This window comes from Halichoerus grypus, chromosome X (assembly GCF_964656455.1).
Source record: "Halichoerus grypus chromosome X, mHalGry1.hap1.1, whole genome shotgun sequence".
NCBI lineage: Eukaryota > Metazoa > Chordata > Mammalia > Carnivora > Phocidae > Halichoerus > Halichoerus grypus.
Genome location: NC_135727.1, coordinates 69,688,948 through 69,713,158, shown reverse-complemented (window position 1 = coordinate 69,713,158; position 24,211 = coordinate 69,688,948). Strand labels below are relative to the sequence as shown.

General features: G+C 44.7%; 1 protein-coding gene and 1 non-coding gene across 2 annotated transcripts; one reads left to right on the top strand and one right to left on the bottom strand.

Moving 5' to 3' along the window:
• On the top strand, positions 1-73 carry TRNAR-CCU (transfer RNA arginine (anticodon CCU)). Its single transcript has one exon. It is a non-coding gene; the product is annotated as a tRNA-Arg (tRNA).
• A 3,032-nt stretch (positions 74-3,105) lies between these two features.
• ERCC6L (ERCC excision repair 6 like, spindle assembly checkpoint helicase) lies at positions 3,106-23,714 on the bottom strand. Its single transcript, XM_078065508.1, has 2 exons — positions 23,534-23,714; positions 3,106-7,754 (listed from the first exon to the last, which is right to left on the bottom strand). The coding sequence occupies exons 1-2, from the start codon at positions 23,599-23,601 to the stop codon at positions 4,082-4,084; spliced, it is 3,741 nt and encodes a 1,246-aa protein (XP_077921634.1). The 5' UTR covers positions 23,602-23,714; the 3' UTR covers positions 3,106-4,081.
• Positions 23,715-24,211: the final 497 nt, after the last annotated feature.

Below are 24,211 nucleotides of genomic sequence, written 5' to 3'. Positions count from 1 at the left end.
GCCCGGCTGGCTCAGTCGGTAGAGCATGCGACTCCTGATCTCAGGGTCGTGAGTTCGAGCCCCACATTGGGCATAGAGTACTTAATAATTAAAATAATGAGTCAAGCAGATTCCTTTTAACCTGAGTCTCTTCCCTCCCAGAACCACTCTCTCTAATTCTCAGTATATCCCATAAGTTAATTTAAAAACCATCTCCAGGGACGCCTGGGTGGCTCAGTCGTTAAGCGTCTGCCTTCAGCTCAGGTCATGATCTCAGGGTCCTGGAATCGAGTCCCGCGTCAAGCTCCCTGCTCAGCGGGAAGCCTGCTTCCTCCCTCTCCCACTCCCTCTGCTTGTGTTCCCTCTCTCACTGTGTCTCTCTCTCTCAAATAAATAAATAAAATCTTTAAAAAAAAATAAAAATAAAATAAAAAATAAAAACCATCTCCAGGGGAGCCAAATACTAGTTCACACTATTCACACATTGAGTTGGACATCAAATAGATGGATTAGAATATGAAAATCATAAAATAAGTTCCTAGGCAACACTTGTTTTGTTAGCTAATTTGGATTTGCCAGGACAGTGATTAGCTCCATTGTCTTAATACCATACACTATATAATGGCCATTCAACATGAACTCTTTTGTTTAATTTTTTTTAAGATTTTATTTGTTTATTTGAGAGCGAGAACACATAAGCAGGGGGGAGAGGAAGAAGCAGGCTCCCTGCTGAGCTGGGAGCCCGACATGGGGCTCGATCCCAGGACCCTGGGACCATGACCTGAGCCAAAGGCAGACACTTAACCGACTGAGCCACCCAGGTGCCCCCTGAACTCTTCTTTAATGAACTCTTTTTTTTTAATTTTTTATTTAAATTCGATTTAGTTAACATATAGTGTATTATTAGTCTCAGCGGTAGAATTTAGTGACTGACTCATCAGTTGCATACAACACCCAGTGCTCATTCTATGAAGTGCCTTCCTTAATGCCCATCACCAGTTATCCCATCCCCCCACTCACCTCCCCTCCAGCAACCCTCAGTTTGTTTCCTGTAGTTAAGACTCTCTTGGGGCGCCTGGGTGGCTCAGTTGGTTAAGCGACTGCCTTCGGCTCAGGTCATGATCCTGGAGTCCCGGGATCGAGTCCCGCATCGGGCTCCCTGCTCGGCAGGGAGTCTGCTTCTCCCTCTGACCCTCCTCCCTCTCATGCTCTCTGTCTCTCATTCTCTCTCTCTCAAATAAATAAATAAAATCTTTAAAAAAAAAAAAAAAAAAAAAAGACTCTCTTATGGTTTGCCTCCCTGTTTTTATTTTTCCTTCCCTTCCCCTGTGTTTCTTAAATTCCACATAGGAGTGAAAGCAGTATGAACTCTTTTTAAATAAACCTTTCTTGGAGGAAAAAAGGCAATCAGTTCCTTTACCAATTGTTTGTATTAGACTAAGCAGCCAGTGTTCTGTGTATCTGCATTTTAAAATTTTACAGTGCCATATTTATGACCTATTCGACAAGGAATATTTTAAGTACTAGACTGCTTCAAAAATAAAATTTTGCCAGGGGTGCCTGGGTGGCTCAGTTGGTTAAGCGTCCGGCTCTTGATCTTAGCTCAGGTCTTGATCTCAGGGTCCTGAGTTCAAGCCCTGCGTCAGGTTCCACACTAGCCTGCCTAAAAAAAAAATGTTTTTAAATAAAACTTGGCCAATACAACCATGTGATTCTTAACAGTGATTCTTTTAACACCCTGTCTTCTCACTCAGCTGCATTTGACATGTAAGTTTCTTATTTTAGAGGAGTTTCTGGGCATCTCCAGCAGGTTATGCCTTCATGAGATTTTCCCCACTGAGCAGACTAATGAACGGGTGCCCCAGTCCCTAAGTACAGATATATCAGTATGATATTGAGAGATGTTCAAAATAGTAGGCATAGGATGAAACTATTTTAAAAACCCCATTCCAAACTGTGTCTCTCGGGACGCCTGAGGGGCTCCATCGGTTAGGCGTCTGCCTTCAGCTCAGGTCATGATCCCAGTGCCCTGGGGTCAAGCCCCGCATCGGGCTCCCTGCTCAACGGGAAGCCTGCTTCTCCCTCTCCCTCTCCCTCTCCCTCTGCCTGCCACTCCTGCTTGCTGTCAAATAATTAAGTAAAATCTTTAAAAAAAATAAATGAATAAAGTAAAATACGTAGGATTACAAAGGATACCAGTTATACTGAAACAGTAATCAAAACACAGTTGACCCTTGAACAACACAGATTTGAACTGTGGGTCCACTTATACAGATTTTTTTTTTTTGGTAAACAGTATAGTACTATTAAACGTATTTTCCTTACGACTTTCTTAACTTTTTCTCTAGCTTACTTTATTGTGGGAGTACAGTATATAATACAGATAACATGAAAAATATGCTAATCAACTGTTTATGTTATCGGTAAGGCTTCCAGTCAACAGTAGGCTATTAGTATTTATTCTTGAGGAGTCAAAAGTTTATGTAGATTTTCGACTGTGTGGGGAAGTTGGTACCCGGCCCCCACATTGTTCAAGGGTTAACTAGTTTTTAAACTGTTTTATATACAATTCATATATTTATTTATTTGAAGATTTTATTTATTTGACAGAGAGAGAGCCAGAGAGCACAGCGAGGGGGAATGGCAGAGGGAGGAGAAGTAGGCTCCCTGCGTAGGGAGCCCGATGCGGGACTCGATCCCAGGACCCCAGGATCATGACCTGAGCCGAAGGCAGACGCTTAACCAACTGAGCCACCCAAGCTCCCCCAATTGATATATTTAAATTATATATATTACACATTTTCTTGAATTCTGTGTGCTGTTCTAGCACATTACTGAACCTGAAGGTACAGTCATGGGAGTCCTCAATTTGTAGCCACATTGGACAGAAGTGTGGATGACAGGGGTACCCAGTACCAGCAACTGGCATCGAAAGCGAGGGCAGTTTTACAGGAGTGAGCCCTTAAACTTGGGGAGTCTGATCCTAACTCCAGGTAGTGTCAGAACTGAGTTGAACTGTAGGACACCCAGTGACTCTGCGGAGAACCGGAGGGCTGTTTGGTCTGGAAAACCTCCACAGATTTGGGGTCCGAAGGGTTGTCAGTAAAAACGGCTCAGTACATTCAGTGCAGTAAAGACAGTTTATTATAAGGTTTCACTAGGTAACACATGGTTTAAAAAAATCCATTTCACCCCTTACTATGTGATCTTGGGCAGGTCATAGTTCCCTCAACTAAAACAATGTAAATGCCACCGTCAACCTCAAAGGACTATGGTGAGGATTAAACAAGAAACCTATGTAGAGTACCCAGTACCCAGGACACAGTAGGTACTCCATAAATGCTAGTTCCCTGTCACAAGTACAGAGTGCTATACTGCACTTGAGGTTTCTGAGGGGCAACCAAACTCCTTTTCAGTCCGCCACCCAAAGACAACGTGCTAGCCTGTGTCAGAACGCAGCTGGTGGTGAGTGAAGAATGGCAAATGGACTCCAGAGTAGGGTGCCAGCGATAACAATGCCTAGCCCCAGGGACCTGATCCCAGCCTTCTGCTGTACGTAGTAAGCTGAGGGCATACAGTAGCATGGGAATAAGCAAGTCGTAGATTTAGAATTCTAATAAGCTCCTGCTTAATTAAACTCAGGAGCTTCTGTATGCATTTGCTAGTATCATCTCAGCAAAAGAAAGTGAATGGAAAAGGAAACCCTTGAGAAAAGTAACTTTACTATTCTTACCTGGACGGTGATAGAAGAAGGAATCACTTCCAGAATAAAAATAAGGATAGCCAGATAACTTTACAGAAACTTTCCTAGATATGACAGAGTTAAGTGTATAGAGTTTGCCTAAAAGAAAAAGGTAAGACTATTCAAGGAAAGCAGTATTAACCTAGTGTTCAGAATACCAGAATGTATGTATGGAGGAGGGGGGTAGGAAGGAGTACGGGGTAAAGGCCGAATGTCCAAAACAGTTGAAAACAAACCCTTGCTTTCTGAGAGCTCTCTCACCTCAAGCCTAAATGCTTCATGCTCCCGCAGAACCCAATTACAGGAATGAATGCATTCACACTCGGCGTTTCACTTTTAACCAACACACAGGTTAGAGTCTCAAGTTTTATTAAGCTGCTTATACAAACTTAAAGTCATGAGCATGACTTCAGGGTCGGCGCTCTTTATGTCAAGCGCTTTCACTAAGCAGTTTAAGGCCTCCTGTATTTGCCCACGCTCTTTCAGTTCCTTCCCACGACTTACAAGAGTCTCATAGTCGGTCACAGCCTCCACTGCCTCTTCCTGGGGATACTCAACCAACTGTCTGCCAGACAAAGGCTCAGGGTCCCCAGGAGGGGCCTCCGGAGCCAGAGCCGGAGCCCCAGGCCCAGTTAACCGGCCGGCCTCATTTTCTGAAGGCAGCGTTCCGCCAGAAGGCTCATCTGTGCTCTCTGAGGCTTCACTACCGCTCTCCTCTGCTCCTTCCTCCAGATCATCTGCCTCAACCTCTGCTTCACTGCTCTGGTCAGGTCTTTCCTCCATATCCTCCACGTGGTCTAAAACCATGTTGATGAGAGACCTCCTAGAAGCCAGGGATCTTCTAGGGTTGGCGGACTTATTTATACTATCAGGGATGTTCGGTGACAAGAACCTTCCCGGCGGACTGATGTCACTTTTGGGAGTTGAAGCATCAAACTGTTTCACAGGTAAGAACTGAAAGGGAGAGGTGGTGAGCGGATCTGTGCTTGAAGTATCTTTAAAAGTATCGTCTTCATCTTCACCATCTGAAACGATCCTTCTGGCTTTCCTTCTGCCTTTCACATTCCCGACTACTTCTTCTGGCTCGTCGTTGGTCTCCGAAAGATCCACACTGAGACATGCCTTGTCACGCTCAAGCTCTGCCTGAGAATTAGCTGTAGAACCACACAAGCTCTTTTCATTCTCAACGTGCTGCAAAGACTGCCTGGAAAGATTTTGTCCATTGTCTGCAGAGTCTTCCAAGAAAAGATTGAAATCACAGGCATACTGTGATGAGGAGGCTAAATGTTCCTCCTCCGACTTGGCCTCATTTGCTTGAGCATCCTGCAGTGCACTGTGGGATGCTGACAAGTCGTCATTGGCTATTTTAATTACAAATGCAGTCGATTCTGTATTTTGATTTTCACTGGTCATGGGACTAATGGGCCAGGGATTGCAGTGAGGTAACATCTCATCATCCTTTGGTTGCTCTGGATTCGGCCCAAGATCAGCTCTGAGTGCTTTGCTAGGCAAATAGTTAAAATCTCCCAGAGGGTTCTCTTGCAGTGTCCCCTGCGTGGGCCCCTCTCGCAATGCCTCTTTTTGTAGGGCCATTCCCAACCAGTCGGTCCAGATTTCATCTACACTCCCACACCCCTCAGGTAAAGTAGCTACAGAATCGGCATCAGATGTACTTCCGGGTGGGTGACTACCGTCTTGTGAGACGGTAACATTCATCTTTATATTGGAGACATCTTGATTCTCACTCTCTTCGGGCAGATCATCAATGATTACACTCGCCATTTGGGAACTGATTTCTTCTTCCTGGGTATGATAAGTAGGTAGAAGTGGGGAGGGCCGAGGCTGTGGTTTATTCAGGTCAGGGCATTTCTTCTTCGTTTGAGAAGGAAAGCGGGGTTCTCTCAGCCAGATCCCCTCATTTCCAGCTCTTTGTCTTTCCACTAAGAGCTCTGTATTTTGAGACTCTAATTCAACAAGGAATTGAGCTTTCTGAACCCTCTGTTGAATATAGTGGGATTCTTCGATCACATCGAGCTCTTCTTTCACAGAGAGATCACGTGTGTACATCAAGTCATGGTCTGAGATTCCAGCTATCCCCAAAGAGTGCAGGTAGGCAATATGTTCATCTAGTATTTTATCAGATCTCCTCTGGGCAGCATGCAAAGACTGAAGCTGCAGCTGGGTTGCAGAGTGCTGAAAATCCTCAATTGTAAAGAGCTCTCTTAATTCTTGTTTCGTAAAATATCGGAAAGGGTTCTTCTTATCACCCGTAGTTTGTCTTATTAGTGAGTCCTTGAAAACCTGTCTTCTGTATATTTTTTCCTCTACAGTCCCACAAGTAATCAGCCTATAAACTACAACATTTTCCTTCTGGCCAATTCGGTAAACTCTATCCACGGCTTGAGCATCAGTCGCAGGATTCCAGCTAGGGTCAAAAATGACCACTCTAGTGGCTGCAGTCAATGTTAAGCCAACACCACCTACTTGAGTGGTAAGCAGAAAAACAGAGTACTCTCTATTTTGCTGGAATAAGTTAATTCTTTTTTCTCGTTCCACAAGATGAGTAACTGTTCCATCAATTCGCAGTATCTTAAAGTGCTGATTCTTTAGGAGGTGTTCGATGATGTTTAGAATTTGTCTTGACTGGGAAAACACCAGAGTTTGATGCCCTTCATCTCGCAGTCTCTTTAGCAGCTCTATCAGAAATATCATTTTTCCAGATTCTTCCATCAGTGTATCATCAGTGATCTGATCAATATGGTCCCCATCTGAGGAATCTTCCCCTTCATTTTTACCTTGAACAGAGAATTTTACAGACCCTAAGTTTAACAAATGACAAGCCCGTGCAGACAGCAGCCTAGGATGATCACACAGCTTCTTTAAGACACCTAGCTCAGCCAGAGGTGAGCGTGTCTCCATTAACAACTCCTTGATATGATCTAGAGACACGAATTTCCTGTATATTTCTTCTTGTAAAGGCATGAGACGTATCCAAATAATTAAATCATTTTTCCTGGAAAGGGAAGGCATTTCACAAATGGCATCAACATCTGGATTCTTTTCACTAAGTCTGACCTCTGGGGTGCTTGCCTTTTTCTTTTGTACCTCTTCTTTAGTCCTCCTGAGAAAATAGGGTTTTATGATTGCCATCAAGTTTTCAGATATTTTAAATCCTAAGGCTTTTTCCCCCGGGGTAGCATCCTTCTCTCTTGCTCTCGTAATAGGATTTTCATACTCCATCTTAAAAGTTTTTAAGGTTCCTAGCAGGGACCCTTGACAAGCAAAATCAAACAGGGACCACAGTTCTTGTAAATTATTCTGGATCGGGGTTCCTGTGAGGAGGATGCGATTCCTGGCAGGGACAGCGCGAGCACATATTGCTGACTTAGTGGATGAGGTTTTTATTTTATGTGCTTCATCAAGGATGACATAGTCCCACACAAACTCTTGGCCGTTCAAGCTTGAAAGTTGCTGCCAATTATTGATTAACATTTGGTATGTGGTGATGATGACGCCATTCCTTTGCTGAATCCGACTGAGGTTCCTGGTACGTTCATCCTTACTCGGACCATGAAAGGTTTTGACTCTCATTCCTGGGGTCCACTTAACAAATTCTTTTGTCCATGTGCTAATGAGATTGGTCGGCATGATCAGCAGCACATGATTCACAAGTGTAGCATCAAACATACCAGAAAGGAAAGCGATGATTTGAACAGTCTTCCCTAATCCCATATCATCTGCCAAGATGCCACCTTTTCTTCCATCCCTATATAGGCTATAGAGGAAAGCGACACCTTCCTTCTGGTGCTCAAATAGTTGGTTGTGCAGGTCTCGATAAAGCAGCAGGCCAGAGTTGCACACATCTGTGAATTCATCATCTCCATGTTCTGCCAACTCCTCCAAGGCTTCCTGTATTTTTTGGATTCGGCTCATCACCTTTTCATTGGGAAAAATGTCCTTTGCCAAATTGAAAAGTTTAAACGCTTCTTCCAGATCCCCATTCTTAGTTGCTTCTTTGGCCTCTTTCACATATCTGTTAAAAAAAAAAAAAAAAGAAAGAAAGAAAGAAAAGGGTAAAAAAGACATAGATATATATAGGGAGAGAGAGATCAGAGAGGAAGGAAACAGATTGAACATTCAATCTAAGAACACTTTAGGGTCCATTTTGGAATACAAACTGCAGTTGGGCTTTTAATATCCTCAATTCAGGATGGGAAAGATTAGCACAGAAGATGCCAATGAAAGCTGGCACCACTGAAGACACATACCCACCAGACACTGCCAGCAACACCTTCAGGCACCACTTGTGAGAAATGTACGTGCAAAGGTGACTGGTTCCATGGTATTTTAAAAAAATGCCACCCATAAGAAGTATGGAGTGATATTTTCTTGTAAAACCAACCGACCAGCCTATATCGTGGGATTGTGGAAATAGGAAGATACATGGGCACTTCTCAGTCCTTAGTTTTCTGGACCTCTGGGATGCATTTGACACTAATGATCACCCTCTCCTTAAAATTCCCTCCTTCCACTGGATTCCTCTAGATTCCTCCTGGTTTCCTCCCCCATCACTGGCCATTTCTTCCGTGTCCTTGGGCTCCTATTCTTCCCATAGGCCTGGGCCTTCTTCTCACTCCTTGTACTTTCTCCTCTGGCTTTCCACCCCAACCTAATGTGCTCATGAAGTCACTCTCTCCATTCCAGGGCTTGCCCCCAGACTCCACATTCCAACTGCCCTCTGGATGTCTCCCCTTGAAAACATCTCATAAGCACCTCAAATTCAATTAATCCCAAATTAAACTCATTATTTCCCCTCTAAAAACATGTGTCTCCATTTATGTGGTAGTAAATGACACTACTATCAACTTAGCCATACAAGCTAGAAATCTGAAGATCATCCTCGACTCCGATTCACATGAGTCATCCTTGGCTTCTCCCCTCTTTTAATCACCCTCTCCCCCAGCCAGACAACCCCCAAACCCTACTAACTTTATTTCCCAAGTATAATCTGTGTCTCCATCTCCACTACCACCACTGTGGTTCAGGTCACCATCACCTCTGGCCTGGGTAATGGCAACTTCCTACTCACTGGTCTCCTTACATCCACTCTTGGCCCCTCCAGTACCTTCTCTATACAGTAGCCAGTGATGCTGTCTTAAAGTGTAAAAGAAAAAAAAAACGTAAAAGAAATCATGTCACTCCTCTGCTTAAAATTCTCCAGTGGTTTATGGTCAGATGATCCTGAAAGGATACCAAAATAATTCACTGAGGAAAGAAGAGTCTTTTCAACTGAATATCATGTGCAAAAGAATGAAATTGGTCCCCTACCTTACACCATACACAAAAACTAATTCAAAATGGATCAAAGAACTAAACCTAAGAGCTAAAACTACAAAACCCTTAGAAGAAAACATTGGCATAAATCTTCATAACCTTGGATTTGGCAGTGGTTTTGCCAAACACACAAGGAATCAAAGGAAAAATAAATTGGGCCTCACCAAATGAAAAACTTGTGTTTCAAAGGATACCATCAAGAAAGTGAAAAGACAACCCAAAGACTGGGAGAAAATATTTGCAAACCGTGTATCTGATAAAGAACTTGTACCTAGAACATATAAAGAGATATTACAACTCAATAATTAAAAGACAACACAGGGGCATCTGGGTGGCTCAGTCGGGTTAAGCATCTGACTCTTGATTTTGGCTCAGGTCATGATCTCAGGGTTGTGAGATTGAGCCCCGTGATGGGCTCAGCAGGGAGTCTGCTTGAGATTCTCTCTCCCTCTCCCTCTGCCCCTCCCCCATCTCATGCACACACTCTCTCTCTAAAATAAATAAATCTTTAAAAAAAGACAACACAGGGCACCTGGGTGGCTCAGTTGGTTGGGCGACTGCCTTCAGCTCAGGTCATGATCCTGGAGTCCCAGGATCGAGTCCCACGTCGGGCTCCCTGCTCAGCAGGGAGTCTGCTTCTCCCTCTGACCCTCCCCCCTCTCATGTGCTCTCTCTCTCATTCTCTCTCTCAAATAAATAAATACAATCTAAATTAGATTGATTTTCCCAGCACTTTAAAAAAAATAAAATAAAAAAATAAAAAAAGACAACACAATTTAAAAATGGACAAAGGATCTGAATAGACATTTCTCCAAAGAAGATCCACAAATGGCTAAAAAGCACATGACATAATGCTCAACATCATTAGTCATCGGGGAAATGCAAACCAAAACCACAATGAAATACCCACTTTATGCCCATTAGGATGACTAGAATCAAAAAGCAAGAAAATACCAAGTTAGCAACAATGTGGGAAAATTGGAACCCTCATAACACTGTTGGTGGGACTGTAAAATGGTGCAGCTGCTTTGGAAATCAGTTTGTCAGTTCCTCAAAGTTACACATGGAGGGACACCTGCAGTTCCCCTACGACGCCTTCCATCCCTACTCTACGCCCCAGCTGGATCAACTGTTTCACCTCAGGACCCCCTCATGTGTTCATCTCTATCCCTGCGTTTAACACACTGTATTAAAATTATTACAAAACAATCTGTATTGCAAATGTATGAGACAACCTCACTGAAAGGGTAGAGGGAAAAGGTGCTGACCTAATAACCTAGGGAATGAGTGAAGTCTGTAAGACTAAAAGCAAAAGAAACAACATGAACACTGTACTCTAGTGGACAAAGTTGTTTCGCATGGGCTTTGGGCTAACAATTCTAACGTTGCAATGCATGTATAATAGAATTGAAGAATCAGGGGCACCTGGGGGGCTCAGTCAGTTAAGTGTCTGCCTTTGGCTCAGGTCATGATCCCGGGGTCCTGGGATCGAGTCCCGCGTCGGGCTCCCTGCTGGGGGGGACAGGGGAGGGAGGGGGAGGGCAGGGGAGTCTGTTTCTCCCTCTCTCTGCCCCTCCACCCCACTCATACTTATGCGCTCTCTCTCTCTCAAATAAATAAATAAATAAATAAGAATTGAAGAATTAAGTAAATGAATGGTGGATAGTGGAAGCCAGGTTTCTCACCTGTTAGAATGGAGAAGCAAGAGAAGACAGAATGATCCATGTGCTAATGGATCAGAATTGGAGACATCAGTATAAACCCATGTTTTAACACAGATACAGATGGTTACACATAGAATATTTACAGTCGTGTCTATACACGGAGATTAGTATACACACGTATTTCCTTGCTCTCTCAGGTGAGAGGGCCTAGAAGCAAGGAAACCCCAGTGCAACAAGCATAACTAGCTCCCAGATCTTGGTTTCTAATACCATTCTCCAGTAAGAGAACCTGGGCTGATTCTAGGACTGTGGCAGGAAGTACATCAGAGGAGCCTGGGGCTTCTTGTAGTGTCAGAAAGTGAGGAAGTGCTTGCTCAAACAAACAACCCCCCACAGTGACGTGAATATGGCGAAGAGACACAGGAACCAAATGAAAGTGCTCCCAGTGGTCACAGCTGGAACAGTCGGAGCAATGAAATAAAGCAGTACTGGATGAGAACCCAAAGTATAAAATAAATGAGTCCATACTGATATAAATGAGTGAAGAAGTAAAGAAGAGACAAATCTCCCATGCAGAAGAATTTCAAATAATTTATGTAGCTACTCTGCCCTCAAGGAGATAGAGCATGACTCCTACTCCTTAAATGTGGAGTGCATATACTAACATCCCCCCAAAAAGCACAGTGTGGGGACACCCGGGAGGCTCAGTCGGTTAAGCATCTGCCTTCAGCTCAGGTCGTGATCTCAGGGTCCTGGGATTGAGCCCCGCATCAGGCTCCTTGCTCAGCGGGAAGCCTGCTTCTCTCTTCTTCTGCCACTCCCTCTGCTTGTGCTCTCTCTCTCCTTGACAAATAAATAAATAAAATCTTTTTTTTTTTAAGATTTGTTATTTATTTATTTGACAGAGAGACACAGCAAGAGAGGGAACACAAGCATGGTGGAAAGGCATGGTGGAGCGGAGAGAGGGGGAAAGGCATGGTGGAGCGGAGAGAGGGGGAAAGGGGCACGACAAGTAACTTTAAAGAAGGGAAACCTGGCAAACAGTACCTCAGCCCAGTGATTGCAGTCAACATCAACAATGATATATCACGTTAACAGTATGTGCCCCTGATAACAATTCCATGAGAAGGGCACTTTATCTCTGCAGTCTCTGCCCGCGAAACCAAAAAGCCCAGTCTAATCATGACAAACAATGACAAATCCCAATTGGCGGAACATTCTAGAAAATACCTAACCAACACTCCTCAAAACTGTCGAGGTCATCAAAAACAAAGAAAGTCCAAGAATCTGTCACAGACAAGAAGAACCTAAAGAGACAGATGACTAAATGTACTGTGGTGTCTTAGGATGCTGGAACAGAAAAAGGACTTACATAAAACTAGGGAAATCTAAATAAATGATGGAGTTAGTTAATAATCATGTATTGGTATTGGTTCACTGACTGTGAGTACTGTACCATACTAATATGAGATGTTAACAAGAGGGGAAACTAGGTGTGGGGTATATGGGAACCCTCTGCACTGTATCTGCAATATTTCCGCAAATCTAAAACTACTCTAAAATTACCTTTACTTGGGGCGCCTGGGTGGCTCAGTTGGTTAAGGGTCTGCCTTCGGCTCAGGTCATGATGCCAGGGTCCTGGGATCGAGCCCTGCTTTGGGCTCCCTGCTCAGCGGGAAGCCTGCTTCTCCCTCTCCCTCTGCCTGCCGCTCCCCCTGCTTGTGTGCTCTCTCTCTCTGACAAATAAATAAAATATTTAAAAATAAATAAAATTACCTTTACTTAAAACCCCCCAAAATCATCTGTTGGTGTTATCTGCCTGAACTTGAGAACAGGGACAGGGATCAGGTCTTAGAGCACTCAGTGAAAGCCAAGTGAATGAAAGATGAAGAGGAGGAAAGGAGGAAGGAAAGAGCCTGCTGGCTGCAAGACTCTGCTATTCCTTCTGTGGCAGGTCAGCTGCCCACCTCCCCAACTCTGCTGGGCTCTACATTCCCTCTGCTCTTGAACCTGAGGGCGTAGCAGCAACCACTGGACTCCTCCACCTTGGTGCCATCCCCTGAGCTCATTCTCCACTCTCCCTTTCCTCTTGGCCCTTCCCACCGCCCCCCCCACCCCCCACCCCGGGTGCCTTCACGTGGTCAGCTGGTCTTCTGGCTTGGTCTATGGTCCAGAGCTTGAAGGAGAAAATACGTCATTTTTTATTACCATTTTATTACTAGTTTTTATTACTAAACGTTGTTTCCAAATCCCTCAACTGGTAACCTACCCAGTATCCCGAACCCCTGTGTGGCCTAGGCTTCTAACTCCAGCCAGGCCTCCTCCCCAGAAAATAAAGTGCTGCCGGCGAACCCCAGCTCTGGGCCAGATCCCCCAAAATCATACGCCAACCTTTTAAATGACAACCGTCTGCCTAGACTTCTTACCACCAGCCTAAGACCCATTTTGTTAGGCCCTACCCATCCCCTGGAACTCCCTCCCATATTTGTCAACCTCCGCCTGAACCGCAACTCAAATTTATAGCATTCCTTGGTCACCACCACTTTCTGATTGCGTCCAACCCGTCAGCCAAGCTGCTTCGCAGTCCCTGTTCCACTCAAGTTAGTGGGTCTAATACGACATCTCAGCTCCTCCCCTCTACCCTGTCTGCTCCACCGACGAAGCCAGACCTAGGACAGTAACCTTGCCCTATAATGGAACCGGGGGGAGAAATGAAATCTGCCTATTATAGCACCACCCTGGATATCGGGTTATTTACAAGACTACAGTGTTTTCTGTAATACAGTTTGATTTAGCCGCTCAACCTCTAATCACTTCCATTTTCCAGGGCTTGAAAGGAAAAATGTCATTTTTTACTACTAATGCAATCATGTGTCCATCTCTAACACACAGGATCCCTAATGATCTGGAGAACTTAACACTTCATTGGATCTAATTTTTTTTTTCCCCACAATCACTCCCCTCTTCTTCTTGGGCATGGCTGGGGAGAAGCCAGGCCTGCTTGGGAGCCAAAGGCACAAGGGAAAAGTAACCAGTTCCGGAGAAAGAAACTCTTTTCAAGCAGAACAAGGAGAAAAACAGTGCTAGAGTATGGAAGAAGGTCAGTTTTTATTTTCATTTACCAATTTAATAACTACTTAAAAGGCACTTAACACGTGAGGTTCCAATATGTTAAAGATGTTCAGATGCAAAACTGTCAACCCAGAAAAGAGATTTCCATTCCATAGCAAGGGACAATAAAACAAAAATCTTTACATTTTAATGATTGTACCTGAAATTACATGCCTAGAACATAATTCCCTTTAAGGATCATTTTAAAGGACATACAGAAAGATTATATAGAGACAAACACCAGGTTCTGGAGGGTCCTTTGGAACATTCCCTATGATATTCTTCTGGAATATGATGGGATACGGAACTGAATGCAAAGATCCAGACCCAATAAAACTTTATTTGCTTCACATGCAAAGCAACTGAAGTTGCTCTTTTCTAACCTATCTAACTTGGATTTTTGTGGGATTTCTCCTGATTTTTAAATGGTAACCAATGCATAAGTTTTAAAAACACTGGGCACGGGGTGCCTGGGTGGCTCAGTCAGTTAAATGTCTGCCTTCGCCTCAGGTCATGATCCCAGGGTCCTGGGATCAAGTCCCACGTCGGGCTCCTTGCTCAGCAGGGAGTCTGCTTCTCCCTCTCCCTCTGCCCCTCCCCCTCCACTCGTGTTCTCTCTCTCTCTCAAATAAATAAAATCTTAAAAAAAAAAAAAAAACACTGGGCAAAACAAACAAAACTTATCTCTGAACATGGCTCATGGGCTGCCAGTTTGTGACCTCTGGTTTATCTCAGCTAGAAAAAGTGTCATTGGCTTTGGCTGGATCTCCTCTCCAAATGCTTCCTCCTAAAAAATAGTAGGCCTATGGCTCTCTGGATAGGAACCTACACAAGGTTTGGTTTGGGGCTTAACACTGACCATCTAGGGCGCCTGGGTGGTTCAATCGGTTGAGCGTCTGCCTTCGACTCAGTCATGATCCCAGGGTCCTGGGATCCCTGCTCGGCGGGGAGTCTGCTCCTCCCTCTGCCCTTCCCCCTGCTAGTGCTCTCTCTCTCTCGCAAAAAATGCATAAATAAAATCTTAAAACGACCAAACAAAAACAACACTGTCCACCTACATACTCTGTTTCACCTATAAGACCAATCGCTTAAAAACAGTGTAAGGTTTTCTATAGTATTCATTATCTGTGTCACTGGCTTTGGATTCCACACACGAGATCTGGACCAAACCACATGGCCCTGAAGAGATCCAAGGTCCGTCGTGCTCTTTCAGGTCCTTTATATCCTGTCACAAAGAGACTGCAAACAGGCAGGGAGAGCAAGACTGACTTCAAAGTGGGTGACGGCAGGTAGGGATCTAGTGCCCCTCCTGTTACACAGACCTGAAAATTTTGGTTGAACTGGGCAAATATGCTTCTGCCAGAATAAACAGGAAGACAGCATCCTCTTACATGTTAACAACATGCCCTCAGAAAACAGCTGAACTTGCTGGCTAATTACTCCGGAAAAAACAGCTAATTAATAATTATGTCAAAACCAAAATTATCTTTTTCTTTCTGGCACAGCAGATGTGCTTTGGCATCCAGATGGGTTATACCAGCCAATGCTCCTCAGCAGGAAATGGTTTCATCATTTGGGAGAGCATCTGGTGGCTCACATCCTCACTGGCCCTTTCAGATAGCCTACCTAAAGATGGAAAAGGCTCCAGGAACAATAGGATGTTCTTTTCGAGTAGGTACAGACCTTTGGTCCTTCCAGCCCCGAATCTGCCAGCCCCAGGTTATCTGGTTAACCACTGCACTATAGTGCAGAACTCTCGGGCTTCAAGCAAGCACTTATTCCAGAACTTGAACAAACCTGGGGTTGTTTGGAAAGAAGTCGTGAATACTCAAGTTTGCCTTCAATTCACCTTCAGGCCACCTCGGTGGGAAAGTAGACAAGACCTTCCATTAAGACGAAAATAAAAATCTAAAAACCATTACCTAGGTGATGGTTGCAATAATAATTCATTATATTGAATTTTTGTTTTATACATTTCCATATAGATATATATGTGTGTGTGTATATATATATATTTCAGAACAAAAGTTTTAGAAGAATGTTACTTGCCAAAATACAACCAAATTTGAATATTGATCTCATTCCTTGCAAATCTGCTGACCTCTTTTATTAGCTTATTTTTTGTGTGTGTAGATTCATTAGGGCTTTCTATATAAAAGATCATGTTATCTGTGAATATAGTTTTCTTTCTTTCTTTCCAATCTGCATGCCTTTTATTTCTTTTTCTGGCCTATTTGCCCTGGCTAGAACATCTATTATAATGTTGAATTATAATGTTGAATAGAAATGGCGAGAGCAGACATCCTTGTCTTGTTCCTGATAAAAGGATGGAAAGCTATTTCAGTCTTTTACCATTGAGTATAATGTTAGCTTCGAGTTTCTGGAGACACCTTTGATCAGACTGACAAAGTTATCTTGTATTCCTAGTTTGTTGAGTTTTTATTATTAAAGGGTGCTATATTTTCTTTTTTAAAAAGATTTTATGTATGGGGCGCCTGGGTGGCTTAGTTGGTTAAGCGACTGCCTTCGGCTCAGGTCATGATCCTGGAGTCCCTGGATCGAGTCCCGCATCAGGCTCCCTGCTCGGCAGGGAGTCTGCTTCTCCCTCTGACCCTCCCCGCTCTCATGTGCTCTCTCTCATTCTCTCTCTCAAATAAATAAATAAAATCTTAAAAAAAAAAAAATAAATAAAAAAAAAATAAAAAGATTTTATTTATAAAATAAAAAAATAAATAGAAGATTTTATTTATTTGAGAGACACGGGGTGGGGGGAGAGTGACTGTGTATGCGAGCAGACAGGAGGGGCAGAGGGAGAGGGAGAAGCAGACTCCCTGCTGAGTAGAGAGCCCAACGTAGGGCTTGATCCCAGGGTCCTGGGATCATGACCTGAGCCAAAGAAAGATGCTTAACCGGCTGAGCCACCCAGGCATCCCCCAAATATAGCACCAGGTGCTATATTTTCTCAAATGCTTTTTCTGCACCTATTGAGAAGAACATATGGCTTTGTCCTTTGGTTCTGGACAAGTTTGCTATGTCTACTATGAAGTGGAGATGTGAGGTAAGCAGTTGGATATGGGAGTCTACGGTTCAGAAGAGGTCAGGACTACAGACAAAAATGTAAAAATTCTCAGCATAAAGATGGAATTTAAAGCCAAGAACCTGGATAAGATCACCAAAGGAAGGAATATAATTACAAAACAACAAAACATGGTACTCCAACACTGCAGCATTAAAAACATTTACAGAAGAATTCCGGCTAATGAATACAAAAATAATGGTTAAGTTAGACAATCACCACTTTGTAATCTCTAATGAAATAACTGATTTGGGCAATGATTATCAATGGGTGAAAAGTTGATGGGGAACGGAGTACCCACAGGATGCCAAAGTATCCCCAACAGAGTATTTATTCATCATAAGGGGGGAAATGCAGCTTTGCAAAGGAGTGATCAGCCTGTGACCACCTGAACCCACTGACCAATCTTAACATTACTAAAAGTAGGAATCTCAGACATTATATGCTTCTGATATGATGCAGTAAAAAGTACACAGCCTCACCTTTGAAATATTCATGCCAAAAATATTGACCCTTAATCTCTCTCTTTTTTTTTTTTTTTTTTGCTCCAGAACACTTTTTAAAAATTTGTAGTAGGGTATAATTGACATGCAACACTGTATTAGTTTCAGGTGTAAAACATAATGCTTCAGTATTTGGATATATTGTGAAATTATCACCACAATAAGTCTAGTTAAATCTGTCACATAGATAATTATAGAATTTGCTCTCTTGTGATTAGAACTTTTAAGATTTACTCTCTTAGCGGGGCACCTGGGTGGCTCAGTCGTTAAGCGTCTGCCCTTGCCTCAGGTCATGATCCCAGAATCCTGGGATCGAGCCCCGCATCGGGCTCCCTGCTCTGTGGGAAGCCTGCTTCTCCCTCTCCCACTCCCCCTGCTTGTGCTCCCTCTCTCGCTGTGTCTCTCTTTGTCAAATAAATAAATAAAATCTTAAAAAAAAAAAAAAAAAGATTTACTCTCTTAGCAACTTTCAAATATGCAATACAGTATTATTAACACAGTTACATAGTTAACTATATAGCCATGCAATACATTACATAGCCATTACTTATCTGTTTTATAACTGGAAATCTATACCTTTTGACTCCATTCCCCCATTTTGCCTACCCTCCCGCCCTCCATCTCTGGCAATCACTAATCTGTTCTCTGTATCTATGAGCTTGTCTTTTTTTTTTTTTTTTTAAGATTCCACATACAAGTGAGATCATATGGTATTTGTCTTTCTGTCTGACTTATTTTACTTAGCCTAATGCCCTCAAGGTCCATCCATGTGGTCACACAAATGGCAAGATTTTATTCTTTTTTATTGCTGAATAATATTCTATTGTGTGTTTGTGTGTATGTGTATAGCACATTGCTTTATCCATTCCATCAAGCCTTTAAATTTAAATTGCAGGAGATAGGAGAACAAGCTAATGACACTACAAGGAAGTCATAAGACTAATCCAAATCATTGGCATAGAAATAAAAGTCGGTGGGACACCTGGGTGGCTCAGTCGGTTAAGCGCCCGCCTTTGGCTCAGGTCATGATCCCAGGGTCCTGGGATCGAGTTCCGCGTCAGGCTCCCTGCTCAGCGGGGAGTCTGCTTCTCCCTCTGCCTGCCACAAACCCTGCTTGTGCTCACGCTCACATGCTCGCTCACTCTCTCTCACGCAAATGGAATCTTTAAAAAAAAAGAATTTAAAAAAAAGAAAAAAAAGTTGGGGGTGGGGAGGGATTGTTCTAGATTAAGAGACCAAAGAAATATAACTAAACACAGTGTGTGGACCTTCTTTGGATCCTAATTCAAACAAACCAATTATAAAAAGATTTAAGACCACCTGAAAAATGTGAATATGGTCTGTGTGTTAGCTATTATCAAGGAATTAGCTTGTTTTATTAGGCAATACATTATAATGGTTTCATAAAAATGTGTTCTTTTTTAGAGATGCACTGCAGGATTTTAAGGAAGGAATGCCATGATGTCTGAGAATGTATCTTTTTTAAAGATCTTATTTATTTATTTGACAGAGAGTGAGAGAACACAAGCAGGAGGAGGGGCAGAGGGAGAGGGAGAAGCAGGCTCCCCCTGAGCAGGGAGCCCGATGTGGGGCTCCATCCCAGGACCCCAGGATCCTGACCTGAGCTAAAGGCAGACGCTTAACTGACTGAGCCACCCAGGCGCCCCAAGAATTTACTTTAAAGTACGTTAGACAAAAAAAAGTGAGGCTATGAGGAGGATCAGCAGAATCTGAGAAGCAGCAAGAGTAGGGTAAAAAGAAAATCAGGAGAGTGAGGGGTCCTGGAAGCCAAATGAATCAAGCCTTTCAAGGAGAAGTGATCAACACCATCAAATGCTGCTAGTAAGTCAAGGAAGATGAGGATTACAAGGTGACCATTAGATTTATGAAATCATTAGTGACCTTGACAAAAGCAGTTTGAGTAGAGTGATAGAAGAAAGCGGGTGACAGAGAATTGAGAAAGAGAGCAGCAGACGGGTGACAGCAAGAGAGTGTGGACCACACAGAGTACAAATGGGTGAGAGAGAGAGAGAGAGTGACACAGACAGCGAGCAAGAGACAAAAGGTGGGCAACATAAGACAGAGGGCGGGGGACAGGGATAAACAGAAGGCGCATGACTCTACCCGTCACCATTTATTGCCTCTCAGTTCCAAATTCACCCCTCAGTACCTGTTCGGTGATAACGGACAGAATTCCCGTAGGCATTGCTCCCGTATAGTGACCACGACGTTCCTCGCTCGCAGTAGAGGGCACCTGAGGGACACTGCAGGAGCAAGGGGCTCTCCTACAGCAGCTGGCTGCGGCCGGACAGGGGACAGCACAGTAGCCCAGGACCACCGCACGCCCAGCACACGCAGGCCCTCGACGACCTTGACACCTCCACCCGGCCTGGTGAGATCCCGCTTGCAGCCCTCTCACACGGACACCAGCACCCCCAGCAGCTTGCCTGCGCCCTGGGCGCCCGCCTCTGCTGCCCGTTCACACCTGCGGGCCACCTGCACTCCAGAAGCTCGCTTCCCGCCGGCCTGGGGGACGCAGCTCTGCGGGGCTGTACTGTACTGCACCTCTCCCATGAGGTCTGCACCTCAGCCTTGGCGAGGGGGTCCCCTTCCCCGTCTGTCCTAGCTTGGGCACTCTCCCTTAGCCCAAGGACACCGTGCGGAGTTTCCTTATTTCTTCTAGTCACTCATTTATATCGGTTTAATAATTCTTTATACTGAAATTTCTGTTTTCATATGCTGTATGGTTTCTACCTCCTGACTGGACCCAGAGTGATACAGTGACAGAGAGCAAAAGAGGTAGGTGAGAGAATGAAAGAGTGGGAGACAGAAAGTAGGTGACAGGGATGAAGGGGGTAACAGAATGGGTATTAGACAGAGATAGAGAGCGGGTGATAGAGATCATGGGTGACAGAGAAAGGGAGAAGGGGCAACGGGAGGATGCAGAAAGAGTAAGTGGTTGAGACAAAATGGACAACAATGTGGGCAGGTAGATGGCAGTGTCAACAGACAGGTGACAGGAGAGAGAAGGGGGCAACAGAGAGAAAGATGTGGTGGGTGACAGAGAGACAATGGGAGAGAGGGAGCAAGAGAATATGAGACATGTATCATATGATCTCAATGATATGAGGAATTCTTAATCTCAGCAAACAAACTGAGGGTTGCTGGAGTGGTTGGGTGTGGGAGGGATGGGGTGGCTGGGTGATAGACACTGGGGAGGGTATGTGCTCTGGTGAGCGCTGTCAAGTGTGCAAGACTGTTGAATCACAGACCTGTACCTCTGAAACAAATAATGCAATATATGTTAAGAAAAAAAAAAAGGAAGAAGACAGCAGGAGGGGAAGAATGAAAGGGGGGAAATCGGAGGGGGAGACGAACCATGAGAGACGATGGACTCTGAGAAACAAACTGAGGGTTCTAGAGGGGAGGGGGTGGGAGGATGGGTTAGCCTGGTGATGGGTATTAAGGAGGGCACGTACTGCATGGAGCACTGGGTGTTATGCACAAACAATGGATCATGGAACACCACATCAAAAAGTAATGATGTAATGTATGGTGATTAACATAACAATTAAAAATTTAAAAAAAGAGAGAATATGAGTGTCAGAGAGGGACAGCGAGTGACAAAGGTAGGTGACACGGGGGGAGAGGTAATGGGTTACAGGAAGAGACAGGACCGAAGTGGGGAGAGGGGGACGGAAGGCAAGACAGGAGGTGGCAGGTGGGCATCTCCAAGGGAGAGCATGACACTGAGAGTGTGGGACAGAGTCACTGTGTATGGCAGAAGATGGTGTGTGAAAGAGGAAACGTGTGTGCAGAGAGTGTGTGAGAGCAAGTTTCAAAGTTTTCTTTCATCTCTTAGGCAGGAGGAGCAGAGAGCTGAGGACAGAGGGACAGCAAAGGGAGAGAGGAGACAGGGAGGAAGAGAGGCAGAGAAACTGTGTGAGAGGAGTGTGCCAAGGAGGACAATGAGGAGTGAAGAAGGTTAAGAGAAGGCGATGCTTTGTGTGAGGGGCTTTCAGCGCAGGCAGATTTGGAAGAGGACAGGAGAGATGGAGAAAAATTAAGAGAAATAAAAGAGAGATTGTGAGTTGATGGGTCATGAGAGACAGGGAAGCTGTGAGGGCAAAGTGGGATCGTGAGAGCAGAAGATGAGAACTATGAGGTGCCCGGGGGGTCTCAGTCAGGAAAGAGGGAGTGAGAGCAAGGAAAAGGCAAGTGCCCATGTGAGAGGGGGTGTCGGGGAAATCAGTGCACAGGCTTGCTCAGGGAAAGGGGGGGAGCTGAAGGGCTTAATCCTTACTCTCCCCCTTTTCCAAATTGAGGCTCAGAACAGTCAAGTGACTCATTTGAGGTTTCCCAGCTAGCAGGTGACAGAGCCATCATTTGAACCCCAAATGGCCCAACTCCAAAGCTCGTACGCTACCACACCACACTGCCTCACTGTTTTCCCCAACTCTTCTCTAAACAAGTCATGTAACACGGTCCAAAGATATGATTTGACTCCTCTGTAAGGAAACCTTCTCGCTTTTAACGGCCTAAAAGCATACTTTTATTGAAAGGGAGACAGAACTATTTCACTGCCCCAATTTATATCTTTGTACTACATTAAAATTTAAAACTTCTGTGCATCAAAGGACACCACCAACAGAGTGAAAAGGCAACCTACAAAACGGGAGAAAATATCTGCAAACCATATATCTGATACGAGTTAATATCCAAAATATATGAAGAAAAAACAACCCACCTGACTAAAAAATGGGCAAAGGACTTGAATGGACATTTCTCCAAAGATATACAAATGGCCAAAAGGTGCATGAAAAGATGCTCAACGTCACTAATCATTAGAGAAATGCAAAAAAAAAAAAAAAAAATCCCAATGAGATACCACTTCATTATCATTAGAATGGCTAGTAACAACAACCACAACAAAACCAGAATGTAACAAGTGTAGACACTGGAGGAGGGAACATAAAATGGTGCAGCTGCCATAAAAGACCCTAGAAAAGTTAAACATAGAATTACCATGTGATCCAGCAATCCCACTTCTGGCTAGATATCCAAAAGAATTGAAAGCAGGATCTCCAAGAGATATTTGCAAACCCATGTTCAAAGCAGCTCTGTTCACAATAGTCAAGAGATGAAAGCAACCCAAGTGTCCATCACGGACAAATGGATAAACAAAATGTGACATGTGCATACAATGGAATATTATTCAGTCCTAAAAAGGAAGGAAATCGTGTCACATGACACAGTATGGATGAACCTTGATGAAATTATGCTACGTGAAATAAACCAGTCCCCAAAAGACAAATACTGTATGATTCCACTCGTAGGAGGTACCTAGAGTCAAAATCACGGGGGACAGAAAGTAGAATGATGCTTACCAGGGCCGGGGGAGCGGGGAGTGAGGAGTTAACAGGCAGTTTTAGTTTTGCAAGATGAAGAGTTCTGGAGATGGACGGGTGATGCCTTAACAACAGTACTAATGTATCTAATACCACTGAACGGTACGCTTAAGAATGGTGACGGCGGTAAATTTGACCTTGTGTCTACTTTATCGCAACTTAAGAGTTTAAATCTCATTCGCACATCACCCTACCCCCCACCCTTAGCCATATGGTTCTTCCACACAAGGTCTCCTCCCCTTGTGAAGACGACCCGTGTAGTTGGCCATTTCCTCCTTTATCCCCTTACTAGTCCTTGCCCATTATACCTCTTGCAGCACTTATCAAACATTATGGCGACTGATTATTAGTTTACCTATCCCTTTCCACGACCTAGTGATAAGCAATTTGGGGGTGGGGGCAGGGTCAATGTTTTCCTCATCTCTGTAACCCCCAGGCCCGGTGTTTGGTACTGTAAAGACTCAAGAAAGGCTTGATCAGTGGAAGTTCTGGCTTTTAAGAGAGCTATTTGGCCAAAAAAGGGGGGCATCGGGAGGCTCCCCAGGCTTTCGATGTAGAAATCCGAGCAGATTGCCAGGCCCTCCTCGGAGAACGCGAGGGCGCCTCTCACCAGGCTCCACCGCAGCAGTCTGGGCCGCTGGGAGGGTCCGAGGGCTTCCCACCCCCACTCCCGGCCCGGGTCTGCGAGCTCGACCCGCCCGGAGGCCCAGACATACCTCTGGTAAAGGGCGGCCTGCTCTGGGCTTAAGGCCGCGGCTTCCGCAGACCCTCGCGACGCCTCCATGACCCCGAGCTTGCGTACCAGGGAAGTCAGCCGGCGATTGAATTTCGCTCGCTCCCGCCCTGCGCATGCGCCGTGCGCCTGGAGGCGAGGCAGGGCCAACTGTCGGCCTCCGAGCTGGCCAATCGCAGCGCCGCGCTCCGCGAAGAGCCTGAGCCCGCCCACGAAGGTCGCGCGCCTGCGCCTAAGAGGCGGCCGCAGCCCCAGGGGAGCGGGATGGGCTCGTCTCCTCTTGTCTCTCGCGTTTTCAGTCCGGTCCAAACCGTGCTTCTGCACGCTATCCTCGTGAGTGAAGGAAAATGCCTGATATGACCTCAGTCATTTTAGTGGCCCTTAGAGACCTTCTCCATAGCCTGCTCCCCCAAATACCCTCCATTTCATGCTCTCCCTTGCCTGGCGCTGAGCACGCTTTGAATTGAAACACCCTGGGAGCCATGGCCCCCGTGACTTAAACTCACACTGAAGAAGGGTCTACAAGAGCCAAGCCAAAGCTCTCATCTAAGAAATTAGTAGTGCTGTAACGCATGGTCACCATTTCTTTAGAAGCTCCAACTAGGATGCAATCATTTTCAAACGCAGAGCTCAGAGCTTGGGGCAGGAAACGCGTTAAGTG